Source organism: Apus apus, chromosome 17 (genome assembly GCF_020740795.1).
Source record: "Apus apus isolate bApuApu2 chromosome 17, bApuApu2.pri.cur, whole genome shotgun sequence".
Classification (NCBI taxonomy): Eukaryota; Metazoa; Chordata; class Aves; order Apodiformes; family Apodidae; genus Apus; species Apus apus.
The window spans coordinates 12,612,770-12,628,141 of NC_067298.1; the positions used below are offsets into that span (position 1 = coordinate 12,612,770).

Below are 15,372 nucleotides of genomic sequence, written 5' to 3' on the forward strand. Positions count from 1 at the left end.
AGACAGGTTGAGTAGTTCAAAGGTGCAGGTGAGTTTTCCCTCCCTTCCCAGAATCTAACTAAAGCATCCTTGGCAAGCCCTAGCTTCTATCCTACCTATCTACATAATTAATGAATTTTCTTAAAGTCTGAAATCAGATACTTTAAAGATCTATTGTCCTAACTGAGATTTCACACATAAGACCATTTTTGGAATTCCAAAAGAAAACATTTACAGAGATTGCAGACTTCCTGAGACAGTTACTGTCTAAGAGACAGAGGGCTGGTGTAATTTTTCTGGCTTGGTCTTAAAGGACACTTGTATCTGCTGTTCTAATTAACTTCCAGATCTTAAAACACCAAGTGCTGCCCAACTTTCAAAGATCTGAAAACAGAGACAGAGCTTCCAATATCCTTCCATAGCTTCAGGTGCTTTCAAGATGCAGATCTGGAAATGAGACCTAACACAACTGAAAAAAAAGCTTAGCATAAAGATATTCTAGGGAGGCATGATGGGTGCCATGGGCACTTGCCTGCAGCTTTAAGTTCTGATACAAAGTTAAGTGAGAAAAATGAAGGAGTGTGAGAAAACATGGAGTCAGAGAAGCCTTCAAAAAGAAATTGTGGCCCTTGTCTTCACAGTTCTGCATCCTCCAAGAAACACAGACAGGGAAACAGTGCCTCCAAGTTATGATTCTGTCCTGACAAATCACAGCAGAACTGTCCTAAACAAACCGTTGATAATGCACAAGACAGTATGTATTTATGACTCAGTTAACATGCCTTCTATGAAGAAGGTGTCAGCCTGAGAGATAAAGGTGCTAAAAAAAGTGAACTTTCCTCTACAGAGAGAGAGACATTGCTGCCTCCATGTTTTATTTGCAGATGAGGCTATTCACAGCAAGTTTTATGTATTCAGGTCATAATAACCACTTTAGAGAGCCTAAAATTCTAGCAGTAACAGTGTACATTACCTCAATTTGCGTGGCTCTAAGGCTGCTGGTAATAGGCTTACTTACAATTAAGTGAACATTAGCTACCTCTCTCCTAAGCTGTTTAGAAGCCAGACCCAACAGGCAACTGTCTGCCTACAGCAGTAGTCAGTAGGCTGGTTGCTAAGACAACCAGTTACTCAAGCTGGTAGCCTCATCCCAAAGAACTCACCTGGCTGCTTGACAACACAAGAGAGAACAGGAAGAGATAAATCCCTGACAAACAGCCAGAAGGATCAGATAGTCTTTTGGCACTGAAAGCCCACTCTGGCTCTTATGTCTGGTCTTTGGCAGCTACTCCAAACATTTAAATCCCTCTACTTGTACACCCCTCAAACCCAGATGACTTACAGTAGAGTTCTGTAGGAAGGCCTGGTGTAAGGATAATTAATAGAGTGATTCCAAAGCCTCTATTATGAGCAGACTCATGCTCCTGTAGAATTCAGGAGGAAGGGGGAACTAAAGTTTGTGTGCACACAACAGAAGGCCACCCGGGCATATGTGTCCAGCCTGCCTAACAGCAACCTGAGCTTTTAAAAAGTGTTTGCAGGTGAAGCAAGAAGTAGATAACTAAGGAGAATGACCCAAGTTCTTCTCATTACCAGTAAACATCTAATCCTGGATGAGTGGAAATTCTCCTTACAACAAACAAACATTAAAAACCCCCCACATCAGTGCTTTTCCTCCCTCGTCCAATTTTAATTCTCAAGCCACCTGTTACCTTGGCTAATGCAGCAAGCCCAGAAGCAGGCTCTGGATGACCCATGTTTGACTTTGTTGATCCAATCTTCAGTGGCTCTCTCTCACATTTACAGAAGAAATTTACAATGCTATTTACTTCCTGTGGATCTCCAGCCTAGCAGGAAGAGAATCAGAATGGCTGTTAGGTAGCACTTCCAAAACACACTGCAAAAGAGAAATCTGAAAGATTAAGGTGTTTGGGGAAAATTCAAAAGTGGTGAACCAGCACAAATTCTAGTAACCGGTAGAAGGGAGAAATATAGTTCATTTGGGAAGATAGAATAATTTGATGGAGAAGTGTGGCAAGTGATGCAAGGGAAGAAAATAAGGTAGAAGAAAACACTCCAGACCCAAGGGGGTCAATGCTGACCTTGGTGCCTGTCCCATGAGCTTCAATATACTCCACTTCTCCAGGACTGACACCACATTCTCTGTACACAGAGCTGATCAACTGCTGCTGCATCTCTCCAGATGGGAATGTCACACCTAGGACCAAAATTGCCATCAATTCCTTCATATCAGATGCTTCCTGTTCTCACTTTAGCATCTTTTCAACTGCTTGGGACTACCAGGTCCAAAAAAAGCAAAGAGAGACTTTTTTGTGTAAATCCTGAATGTCTTTAGCACCAAACACAGTAAGCCTCTCAGACTCTTTGGAAGAAGAGCAGAGGAACCACAAATGGATATAAAGCAATGGGTTAGACTAGTATGGAAAAGATACTGATTAACAGAATACTAGATGCCTAGATCAAGCAGAACATGTGAAACTTAAGTGTCTCCATAAATGGAGAGTGTGAGAAATGGGACATCAGTGGGGATAAAGTCCTACAGTCATAATACAACCTACATTTCTACCATCAGTGCAGAAGTTACTGCAGAGATGTCCTGAGGAAGGCAAAACTAGCAACAGAACGTCTGTTACTTTGTATGGTAGAAAATACCACTTGTCTCCTTCAACTTCTTTACAAAATAGGGTCCAGAAACTTGCATTGCCCAAATAGAAAAAGCAAAAAAAATTATTAAAAAAAAAACAACTTTCACGCACCTGAAGAACCCCACAACAGCCCATTTTTAATGACAAAGACCCTAGACTGAACAGTTCTGTATCTCACTCTGTAGAGGCTCAAGGCCTACCTTGCTCCTTAAAGCCATCAGTGTTGCTTCCAGCATTGACTATCGTGGCGTAGACCCGCTTGGCCATAGATCGCTTGGTCAAGAGAACAACAACAACAGCTTCAGAGCGACAATATCCATTTCCTAAGAGCAGAAAGGAACGAGTCACTGAGTCTGCGCTGCTTTGAAAAAAGTGGCAGAACACCATGCAGCAAGATCACATCATTCCTGAGCCACTGCTTACAACAGACCATTCTGTCAGTAGGACAGATCAATTTCTTTAAAAAAAAAAAAAAAGTGATAAAAAATGATGATAGAGAGTTTCTATTAAGAGACAGCTATTTCCTCTCCCCAGTGGCTGAAAAATGAACCATACAATTTTGTCCCCATGGTAAGTTTTCCAGGTTCAATGGCGCATGCAACATAGATCAGGTCCAGGGTATGTCCAAAACAATGAACCTAGGGACAACCAGGAGGCCAGCTTGCTGTTGTATTGCAAGAATATCTGGTCACAGACTCCACAATAAGTTCCTCTCATACCACGACAACCTTTTGTACTAATGCCTTACCTGAAACATCAAAAGCCTTGCAGGCACCATCAGGACTAAGCATACCCAGTTTCATGAACTGCACAGAAGTGTTGGGTTTCAGCAAAACATTGACCCCTCCTACTAGGGCTGCACTGCACTGTTCATGACGAATTGCCTTATAAGCATTCTCCAGAGCGATGAGACTAGAGGAGCAGGCTGTGTCAATGGTTATGCTTGGTCCTTAGGAGAAAAAAAAAAGGGGGGGGGGGAAAGCAGCACTGTTTTCACTGTTTTTTACTGTTTATTTCCCAGAGTTCCTCTCCAAAGAATGCAAGATGATACCGCAAGAGAAACATTCAAGAAACTGGTAAATAGCAGTTGCTTCAGAATATAACAGGTGAGTCTGATACAATGAGAGACAAGAATCACCACTTCTGCCTGCTTACCAGGTATCAAAGGATGAGAAAGGTGGAAAAAAAAAACTTGCCAACAGTTTGGATTTAAGGGTATTTAAAAAAATTCTGTCTCCATCGAAGACATACTGTAGCTTCACAAGCATATCTCATTTACTTCCCCATTCTGACTAATAAAAATTCCTCCTTGATGCTGCCTTTGACATTAGAATCATAGAATCATCAGGTTGGAAAGGACCTTCAAGATCATGAAGTCCAATCATCTGCCCTACAACCAGTAACCACTAAATTATCTCCTGAAACATGTCCACACATTTTTTGAACACCTCCAGGGAAGGTGCCTCCACCACCTCCCTGTGCAACCCATTCCAAAATCTGTTCTCTGCTGCTCTTTGCAATTGCAAACCCTCCACTCTCTTCAATGCCACTCGCAGCTCAAGTCATGTCTACGCCTTCAACCACATAACTTTCATGGCTCCCCCATGTCTTTCACTTTACTCAAAAAGAGTAATCTGTTCCAGTTAGTTTGTTTCTGGGCTAGCCAATTTCTACATAACTTTATACCAAAGAGCAGTCTAGAGGCTGGGAAGAACCTAGGTCTCTTTATGAAGGCCTCCTGACACCATCACCTTTCGGATGAATGCCAGCTACACCCAGCAGCAGCAACTGACTTAAAGCCTTACAGTGACCCTTATCACACACTTACATTTTCTGCTTCCCATATGCTTCCTTATAATAGCTGCATGCTACTTTCTCTTCCCAAAAGGGGTCTATGTCATCATATGCATCCCACTCCCCTACAGGAACTGTGGTACAATCATGCTCAAATTTCAACTGCTGAACAGCTTTGACAGGTCTGGGGGCACTTACCTGTTAAGTCTAAAAAGTAGGAAATCCTGTTGGCAAACATGCCACGCTGGCAGCCAGTCATACTGTATCCCACCAGCTCTTCTGGATCTTGGCTAAGGGCTTCAGCAGCTTCTGACCCACTGGCACCAATCCATACACCTGTGTCTGTGCCACGGAGCGTGGCTGGATTAATACCTATGGGGATATTGGAAGGTAGATTACAGCAGACAAACCTACGGCAAGATATTGGGTCCACTGGCACCAGGTCATGCCTACTGTCCCTTTCTGGCAGGCCTGCTGCCTTCTTCCCTTACCTAGAGCTACCTTTTATCTGCAGACCTTACAAGTCTTACTGCAGAGTCCACCAGAATTTTGGTATTGGCTTTTGGCCAGAACATACTGCAACCAGAGAGCTTTTCAGCTTAGCTAGGTGTTGCTGGAGTCTTGTGTAAAAAAAAAATGGTATGGACTATAAAAGACACAAATTATTATCAGCTACACTAACAGCTGACTTCCAGCACAGAGAAAAGGAGCAGACCAAAGGGGAGTAAAATTACTAACGAAAATTTACTCTGTCCTGGTTCAAGCCAGAACAAGAATCACAGCACTTGGAATGTCATGTAAGCACAGGGGGTATCTGTTTCTAGCCACATCCAAAGCCCAGATATGAAGTACAGGACAGAAAGGAACATTCTCAATTACCAGAACAAGAAACAACTCTGCTCTTAAAAACCACATAGCAAGTTCAACTTGAAACAAACTTTTGCCATTTCTTCTCTGTGCTTCAGGAGTCCTAGAGACAAGCAGAATATTCAAGCCTCCAAACTAAGGCTCATCAACAGAGAAGCAAGTGTTATTAAGTCAGTACCAGCAAGATGGTTCCAACTTTTTCCCATGTGCTTCTTATGTTCTGGTATGAAGCTGATTAATATGAAGAATAAACTCTTTGACTCTGTGGGTAACTAACTCAAAAGCTCAAGACTGGCAGTGATGAAGGGAAGAGGCTCCTATTTCTGAAAGCACACTTCCGAGGCAAACCTACAGAAAGAAATAAAATGCTACAAGTTTTCCATGAACCTGGCCAACAGACAGGAAAACATCAGGCCATCTGCCATTCTTTCAGACCATGGATGAGAATTCTAAGTCATATTTTTGCTACAATCTAAGTCATCTTCCTTTCCTACAAATACACTTTTAAAAAAGGGATTTATTATGGAATATTAGAGTAGAGCAGAACATACAAAAGCTCTTGTTGCTTGTTCAAGTGTTTCTGCCATACTGGTTGTACCATGTAACACAGGCAGAGATTTGCCAGCAGCCAGCCAGCATTTCCTAGTTTGAGTTCCAGAGAAAACTGCTTTGTTCTAACCCCAGTACCAGTTTTTTGGTCTCTTAAGGTGATGTTAAGAGATCTCATCACACAGGTACCTGTCTGCACCTGCTGCACAAAAGCAACAGACTGCAGACTGCAGCTCCCTTCAGTAATTTAGCTGCTTACCTGCATCCAAAACAGCTTCATAAGAAACTTCCAACAGCATGCGAAGTTGAGGGTCCATTGTATGAGCCTGTTTGGGGTGGACCCCAAAAAAGGATGCATCAAATTTGCTTATGTCCTTGAGCTTTCCATTTCTCTTGGGCAGTCCATACATTCCTGAAAAGAAATATTCAACATTAAGGTACAGAATACATCAGTTTTGAGGCAGCTACCAGCTGAGACAAAGTACAGACTGACCACAGCTGATTCTCAACTACACCTAAAGCCTCACTTCTCTGATGCAGTACCCAGAGTGCTGCATGAGTATCTACCTACCCATCTCTCTGAATCTTATTTGGAAATGGACACACTGCATTAACAAAAACAGCTGTAATTTTTAAGACTCTCCTGGATATGGCAGCAAAAGACATCTATCTCATTTAAGCATTTTTGCTTTGGCAAGTTGTACCAAGCACATAAATGGAGTCTAAATCAGCAGTTCCAGTCAGAAGTTACCAGTCAGAAGGAAAATAAAAGCTACTTCTCACTTCTGTAAATCACTGGCTTGGATTGGATAGACTTGTGCCAAACACTTCAAAAAGACAGAGAGAAATGAACATTGTAAAAAAAACAAAATCACAGGACTGGAGTCCCTGTACTACTCCTGAACCTAGAAAAATGACCACCACAGCTATCCATAGCAGGTAGAGCATTCATGCTGCCTAGCTGATCTGTCAAGAGTGTTACTTAATCTGGAAGTAAGCTACATATTATTTATAAGCTACTACTGCATGGGGCAGGACACTATAAAATTGATTGCATGAGACCTTAATAAAAGTGTTCTGTTCCTGAGTTTCTTGATGATATATCAGAAGTGAATCCAGAAGTTCTGGCAGCGTTTTGCATCTGATAAATCCTTTCCTTTTATAGGCTAATTCCTTTGAAACATTCAGAACTCATGGCTCCAAAAGGAGAGACAATAAGCACTGACCTGGTTTCCACCTCCGATCATCTTCTGTGACCATATCAACTCCATTAAGCAGGTTCTCCCAAAATTCTTCCAAGTTCTCCGATTCTGGCAGCTTTCCTGCTATGCCTGCAATCACCACGTCCTCCATTTCTTAATTTCTCCCTGTTGCTGAGATCCACAAAGCAGTAAGATTAGTAAGATTTCGCATAGAGAAGGAGAGTATACTCATCTCTTCCTGACATGTTGTGACAAACAAGCATACTTGCAGGAGAAACACCCACTCAGAAACAGCCCATGGAGTGTCTGCTAAAATAAGACATCCCAACTAATCAAACAGACCATAAGACCATGGGGACAATGAGGATGAAAAAAATAATCCTGAAGGAGTGTTGGGCTCCGAGAACCACTAGTTTCTACATGACAACTAGAAAATGAACAGGTCTAGCTCCACCAAATGCAGAGCCTCCGTGAAGTCAGCAGAGAAGAAAGATTAACATGCTGGAGCAGAGGCGGGTGGAGAAATTATGAAATGCATATAGTAAAATACATAATTAAAAGGCAAACCTAACAGGTAGCAAAACAAGTTCTACAGTCATTCCAAAGTTAAATACTAACTTAAGAATCAATAATCAGAAAGTTTGTTGAGGGGGGAAAAAACCCAACAAACCACCACAAAACCAACCAAACAAAAAAATCCCAACACACACAGGAGAAAACCCCCACAAAAGCACAGACATTATCACACAATTTAGCATAACTTTAAATACCTGAAACAGTAAATACGTTTTACATGTACAGTGTTTCCCATCTGGACCCTGCACTGCCACGTTTAGACAACTGGGAATGGGGAACTGAGTACATGTGATTGAGAGTGGTGCCTTAAAATAAGAGTTGGCCAAACAGATTCAAGTTCCAGATGGGATGATAAACCTTAGCTGTTGTCACAAGAAATTTGCATTTTAGGACTCCAATCTCAAACACCACAAGAGAGCATCTTGCTGCACAATGCAGCATGGCAGGCCATCTACACAGAACAAAACACCAATTCAGTAAATGGTTTGAGTTGGAATAGACCTTAAGATCACCTAGCTCCATATATATATGGAAGGGGGGAAAATATGGGGTTATTTTTTAATATACATATTTATATATATGTGTAGTTGCATGAAGAGCAAAAGAGGCAGTAATAACTCACAGTACTTTCTTAGATAATCCTTCTGTTAAGTAGAGGCAAAATATTATTTTGTGTTAATGTGTGAGATTTTAACAAGTAAAAACCACAAGAAAAACTGGGTATTAAAAAGCTAAAAGTCTGCCTTAATAACTCTGGGGGTTAGATTTGCTATGGAAGACAAAGTTCTGTGACATCCATCACAGATTATGCTCCATAGTCCCATGCAGGCACTTTGCTTAAGAACTGCTGGTGCTTGAAGATCTTTCCCACAGAACAGCACTAACGGGTACTGTCAGATGAGCACTTCACAGCTGTTTCTTCAACCCAGGACACTGAGTTTACACATGGTTTTGCAGTGTCTTTCAGGAGTTCTGGATGCTTTTGATCAAGAAATAGAACTCTCTTCCATCCACACACTGCTCAGACAATACTTCCCTGTAGCTGACAAGAGGTTGGGCTGAGCAGAAGGAAAGAAGCCCTCTGGCTAGCTGAGGTGTAGCCCAGCCAGAACACACCACCACTGCTCAAGAGGCTGCTCAGTATCTTCTACCCTTCTTTCCTTCAGCAGTTATCTTGATTCAGATCTTGGAGTAACTGTGAAACTACTCAACATGCAACACTGAAGTAGAAGAGATGATTACCTCATCCAGTGCATTCCTTCTGGGAGCAGAAACAGAAGTGTTCCCGAATGGACATCTTGTGTTTTTCAGTCTTAGGCTGAACATGCAGAGAACAGAAGTTCCATTCCACTCTGCTTGTTCATTTAAAAGGAGAAACACCAGGGGCCAAATGAGCCAGGTCCTTACTGAGATTTTACTATCGGCCTCTCTACTGTACCAGGAAAACCCAATCAAGGGCCACAGCTCCACCTGCAGCAGCTCTGCACTAAGGGCAGAGAAATAACAGATCTTGGGCACAAAGCTCATGTCAAAGCACTAGACGAGAGAAATACAAGATGATCATGTGATTACAATTCAATTTTATGCCTCAGCTCTTTGGGTTATGATCTCTAGGGAGAGAAACAATTTGTATTTCAGGGGACTGAAACATCACTTCTGAAATTGTTCCTTCCTGACCCACATCTCTTTCCCTAGAGTATTAGAAACACTCTGTTCAGGTATGGCCAATCTTGACAAGATGTCTTTCTGTGACAGTGAAGTAATGGAATATATCAGCAAATCAGTTTTTGCCAACATATTATGAATGTAGTTGAGCAAGACTGTGTCAAAGGTGGATAACAAGATGCTGCAGTAATCAGAATGTAGAAGAACAAGAGCCAAGAAGTTAATTTTAGCTGGGTGAATGGGTGAGAAGAGCCACAGCTTAAGGCTTTCTACACACAAAAATATTGAAAGGTTTAGACTTGCAACAAAGAGCTTCAAATACCTACATCTAAGATAAGATGCAATTTACAGATTTAGCAGCGGACAGTAAAGGTCATCTGCTATGCAAAACAAGAGTGGGAAGGGGAAAAATAATGAATACTAAGTCACCTCCAATTAAACCATTACAAAGTAGGTGTTACAGCTAACACCTTTGGTCTTCCTTGACAGATAAGGCAGCAGACTCTTTTTTTCTGTAGAGCATTTTTAGACTATATACAGTGCATTGACAATTTTTGAAGTATAGGACATAAAGACTGAGAAAGAAAATTATTCCTGTAAGTGTTTCACAGGAAATTTGACAACAGCAAATATACAGAAAAGATTGTTCCTACTACATTTGATGAGCTAGGTGATCAAAAGCAACAGGTAAAAGAGACAAAAGGGACAAACAGGATTCTCTGATTTCTTAAGGTTTTATTTTGCTGGATCCAACCAGACATCTAGCATCCTTTTTCCTTTGTTTACCCCACAGTATTGCTTGAATTTAATTCTATGAATTTTTCACAGACAGCTTGTATTTTAACCAAAGAGAGAATGATGAGAAGCAAACACCCCTATCCCAAATGTATCAGCCTGACAGATCACTCAGTTAAGCATAAACTACCACCTCACTGGATTTACACAATATTTTTGGCAATGATATTGCATTGCTGACTCATTCAGTTTATGAACAGTAATAACTAACAGCCCCTTCTGGTATTTATTGACTAGTAACAACTTACATCACTTTATACCTGTGCTCTGGTTATCTACCTCCCACATTACCCATTTGACAAGGTAGGTTTGTTTATTAATGCCAGTTCCTTTCTCCAATCATGTTATATCTTCTTAACCTTGTTCTCTATGCATTGAATACCTACTGGTATCATGTTAGCTTAATGCTGTTATCAAACTTACAATTAAGTTGAAATACTGTTCTCCACTGCATTTTTCAGTACCTCACTAATCCAGCACAAAAAATTAATCAAGACAACAAGTATTAATCATAATTTTCCACCATGCCCAGCAGCCACACAACTTTTTTTTCTTTTTATAATTATTTTATCTACTGTTTCCCTACAAAAATATCTCTGTGTGCATTAAGATTGTACGATTTTAGAGGGGGAAAGAAAGACAAGATAAATAAAAAAGTGAAGGTAAAATTTCATTTCTTCTCTCACTCATACCTGATTTGTCAACCATCAAAGACAATACTTTTCTTATTCTGCTGTAACTATGTCCACCTAAGGTTCATTGAGGAAAGGAGGGAAGAAAGAAGAAGCTGCAGGGAAGCAAAAAATAAAACCCAAATCTTGTTTTGCCTGATGCACAGTTCTCTTTCCTAGACAGGAGCACAATACTTATTTCACTGTTATTTTGATGGTTGTTATCACGTTCAGACAGAATCCTTAAAGTCAACTCTGTTACTGTTTCTAGGCAGTCCAAATTTTGTTTTGGAACTCCCATTTCTGTAAAATGAAACACACATGACTCCTTCATAGCTTCCTTCAATACAGATACTGGCAAAAGGATTGCTTTCTTAGTTATTTTTATGTATGACTACTTCATAATGCAGGTTTTCTAATTTCTGATTATAATTTCTAAAATTTGTAATTACAACTGTCATCACATAGGAACTTAACTTGTAAAGAGTTATGCCTGCCTCCAAAAAACCCTTTACAAAACAGAGGCAAACACAGGCTGCTGCCTTTTTTTTTTTTTTTTTTTTAAGGCATTTGGCATCAACCTGTGTGCTACAGCTCTGATTTAACAAAAACCTTTTAACTCTTTCTGTTTCAAAGCTGGATTTCTCCCACTCATCACAAGACAAAAAGCTGTAGTGTTTTCATATTTAAAATACACTACCTAGCAGGAAACACAACCTGGTTCAGAGATGTAATTTGAGAAAAGTAGGCTAGATTTTGCTTATGGAATCAACATGACTGTTAATTCCCAAATGGCGAGAACTGATTTGCACAAAAATTTAAGTGCCCAGTACCACTCTGTCAGGTTTGTAAAATATCTGTTCATAACTGCCATCCACATAGGGTCTTCATCTTCTGAATTCATCCACAAAATGCAACTTTTTACGATGTGCTACTATTTTCAGTTTGTTTCAAGAAGCATAAAGGTTACAGGAAAAGGTGAACCCTTTGCTCATGTGGCTTGAGGCTTTTCCTCCCTTTTGTTTTTCTAAGGCAAGACATGCTTCAAAGCCCCCAACACTGCTCTCTGATGGAGCAAGTTAACATACACAGCTTTAACACGGCCTGTTTTGCTTAAAAAAGCATCCAAATAAAGCTTTTAGCTATGAAAATAGGCATTCAGTATCTCGAAGGCCTCCATGTCAGGGAAAGAACGTGGAGTGATGAACATCACATTCCTGACAGAATCACACCAACAAATCCAGACTGATGCACGATCAATGGGCTATTTCATGCGAGCAGTTAGATTATATCGAAGGAGAAAATAAAAGTTTAGCAGTATATGTGACACCTTTTGTGAAATGGTTTCGCAGTACATATTGACAAGTCACCTTTCGCAATAGCGAACGCCTCCCGTATGGGCTCCCTTGGTCTGCCACGCTGGTGCTTTCACGCCCACCCATGGCACCGCGGGACAACGCAGCGCGTCCAGCCGCCAGGACCGGGCAGCCCGTTCAGCCCGGCGCCCGCCCGAGACACCCGCTGCTCCGCGCCGAGCGGCACCGGGGGCCGCGCAGGCCGCGCAGCCTCTCGGCGGGCGCTGCCGGCTCGGCTCTGGGCGGCCCCCGCGGAGCCCTGCGGCCGCTCCGGAGCTCGGGGGACATGCAGGAAGGCTCCTGCCGCAGGCAGCGGTGCTCCTGGCCACATCCCCCGAGCCCGTCCGGCCCAGCGGCGAGGGGTCGCGGCGGCGCGGTCCCCGCCCGCCCCAAGATGGCCGAGCGCCAGTACCACAATGCAGCCACTCAGCCTCCCTCCGCGCCGCCTCGCCGGGCGGGCGAAGCGCGAGGCTGCGGCTCAGGAACCAGCCGTCGAGCTGACGGTAACTCTCCTTGACACGGCCCCGGAGACCGCGGCAAGAGGGCGCGGCGACCAGGGCGCAGAAGCTTCTGGCCGGGCCTGCGGACCCCACCACCCGCGCAGAGAAGCGCGGGCACAGCCCGCACGGCGCACAGAGCAAGATGGACTCTCCCCGACGCAGCAGCCCGCGGAGGCGGGAGCCGGGGCTGCTGCTCTCCCAGCCGCGCCGCATCTGCGGCCCCGCCGGTACCTGCTGGGACGGTAGGTTTCGTCCCGGGATGACTGGCGTCAGCTCAGCGCCGGATCGGACTGCGGCGGGACGGGAGCTGCGAGTGGACTCGGGCGCTGCGGCGGCCGGTGCCGAGCTGCGCACGGGCGATGCTCCGCGCTCTCCTCACTGACTCCCTCTAGCACCCACCGCTATTTAAGCAGCCGCCACCTCCGGCGGCCACGCCACATGGGCTGACAATTTACTCCTCGCCGCAGTCCAATGAGAGCCGGGGCAGGGCCGCCCCGAGCCGGCCCCGGGGTGATGCCAGCCCCTGCCCGCCGGAGCCGCTCCACGGGAGGAGGGGGCCGTGGCCAGGGCGGGGCGGGCCCAGGCGGGCCCGAGCTCCCGCGGCACCGAGCCAAACTCTTGCGCCCCGCCCCGTACTGGAGGCCGTGGAAGGCCGGGCGCTGCTGGGGAGAGCCTGGCTGCGGGCCGGCCTGGCCGGGGGCAGCGTTGACCCACCGCGGGCCTCTCCGTGTCCCTCTCCCACCTGCCCGCGGGTGTGCACACGGGGGTTCTGCCGCGCCAGGGCTCGGCGACACAGGCGAGCGCTCGCTGCGCGCGGGACCAGGGCGAGCCGGACTGCGGAGCACCCGCGCGCGCCCGCGACGCACAAAGCGCAGGGCTCGGGCTGCACGCGCAGTTCTGGGCCAGCACCCAATCCGGAGGCGGGAGCGTGTGGGCGGGGGCGCGGCCCGGCCAATCGCGGGCCCGTGGGGCGTTGCTAGGCGATAAGGCGAGGGGGTGACGGCGGAGGGGCCGGCCGGGCCGCGCAGCACGCGCCGCGATCCGGCGGCTCGGTCGTTCACCCCGGCGGAGCGCGGTCCCGGGGTTACCAGAGGGCAGCGCGCACGCCGGCCGGGGATGCGCTGCCCCGTGCCCGGCCCGCCGCCGAGAGCTGCGGCCGCGGAGCGCTGCGGAGGCGGGGCGGGCCGCCGTGCTCCCGCGGGCGCCGGGCTCGCTCCCCGCTCTGCGCCCACCCTGCCTGGGGCGGCCGGGGGCAGCTCGCGCTGCGTGCAGGCACCTTTCATCCGCTTCCTCTGAAGCTCACAGTGCTTCAGTAACAAACAAATTTGAATTTTGGTCTGTATTACCTACGACGGCTGCCCCGACACAACAAAAGGCCATCCTGCCTTTCTGATGGCGGCCGTGGGCCTGAGCGCCGGGATGTACAAAAGCCCCCGCGGGCTCTCGATCGTGGCAGAAAACGCCGAGGTCAGAGGTCACGTTTCCATTAGGATTTTCACTGCCAGAGCTCCTGTGCAAAACCGCACGGTTGTGACCTCTGGGTGGAGCTTTTGCTTTTATCCATATATTCCTCAGTACTATAGTAGTTTCTTAACCCTTGGATAATAAGAAAAAATAGCAATTGGCTGCTTTACCTTTTCAGTACTCTCTGATCAGCTGGAATTCTCTTTTCTATGGGCTGTCCTTTCCTTGTACAATTCAACAACATCCACAGTACTACCCTGTCACCACTCATTGGCATTTGCTTTTAAGAATCAATCTCAATTTGTTAAATATTTTGGTCATGAGAGAAATACATGAGAATTTTCCCCCTGTATTTAGTACACACTTAGCACAACCTCCCCACACAGGATCCAAGCAATATATTAATGTCATAACTTTTAGTTTTCAGCACACTTACATGCTATATTTTTATAGATACTCTGAAACAAATGTACAATTGAACTACTTTTTTTTCTATCACAAGTAGACCAAAATTAAACAAGAGCTATCATCTTCCCTTACCTACAGTTGCCTTAAGGAAACCTGATTCTCAAGGAAACTGAATAAATTAAAGTTGCATTTCTGGCAAAAGGTCTGTATGACCAGGCATGCCATGTGACATACTGGGGAAGGGAATGGACCAACCAACCACAAAAAAACCCTACCAAACCCCTCAAACAAACACCCCCCCCAAAATACCTGTAAAGAAACCTACATAAAAGCATTTCTGAAGCCTGCAGCCCATGCCCTTGTATCTTTGATGTAAGGAGTGAAGAGTAATGGCATAAAAGCAGGGTGCCCTTAGAAAAACAGCAGTTCCTTCCATAATCTTTATAACACTGCATCTGAGCTTAGAAAATGTTACTAATTATAACTCCTGCAAATGAACAGAATCCCATAGCACTGAAACACTGTAATATACACAGTTCAATATTAAACATGAAATTGGAAATTCTAAAATTATTTTTCAGGATAATCTACAGCTGTTAAAAACTTTGGAATTTACTCATTATGTCCTAAAAATAACCAGTGAGAACTGTAACTGGTGTGACCTGGGATAAAATTCCTGTACTTGTTGGAAACCACTATCCTTTGAGCTACAGAAAGAGCTCGTTCAGGGCCTGGTTCAAGGGAATGCATCATGTTCTGGCTCATGAACAATGTTAAATGTTTAATCCAATTACAGGATTTTCAAGTAATGAAATTATTTAGAAGGAAGATCACAAGGCCTCTGAGGCCTCACACTGGCTTGGTAATATCTCAATTTATTG

General features: G+C 44.7%; 1 protein-coding gene across 1 annotated transcript in view; it reads right to left on the reverse strand.

Annotated features, from left to right (window-relative positions):
• Nucleotides 1-13,015, reverse strand: part of FASN (fatty acid synthase) — a 39,457-nt gene extending 26,442 nt beyond the window's left edge. Inside the window, exons 1-8 of the mRNA XM_051635205.1 lie at nucleotides 12,851-13,015; nucleotides 7,082-7,228; nucleotides 6,115-6,267; nucleotides 4,638-4,811; nucleotides 3,394-3,594; nucleotides 2,846-2,968; nucleotides 2,082-2,197; nucleotides 1,692-1,826 (exon numbers count right to left, since the gene is read on the reverse strand). Coding sequence (XP_051491165.1) covers nucleotides 1,692-1,826; nucleotides 2,082-2,197; nucleotides 2,846-2,968; nucleotides 3,394-3,594; nucleotides 4,638-4,811; nucleotides 6,115-6,267; nucleotides 7,082-7,208 — 1,029 coding nt within the window. The 5' untranslated portion in view covers nucleotides 7,209-7,228; nucleotides 12,851-13,015. The remainder of the gene's footprint in view (nucleotides 1-1,691; nucleotides 1,827-2,081; nucleotides 2,198-2,845; nucleotides 2,969-3,393; nucleotides 3,595-4,637; nucleotides 4,812-6,114; nucleotides 6,268-7,081; nucleotides 7,229-12,850) is intronic.
• Between the last annotated feature and the right edge of the window lie 2,357 nt (nucleotides 13,016-15,372).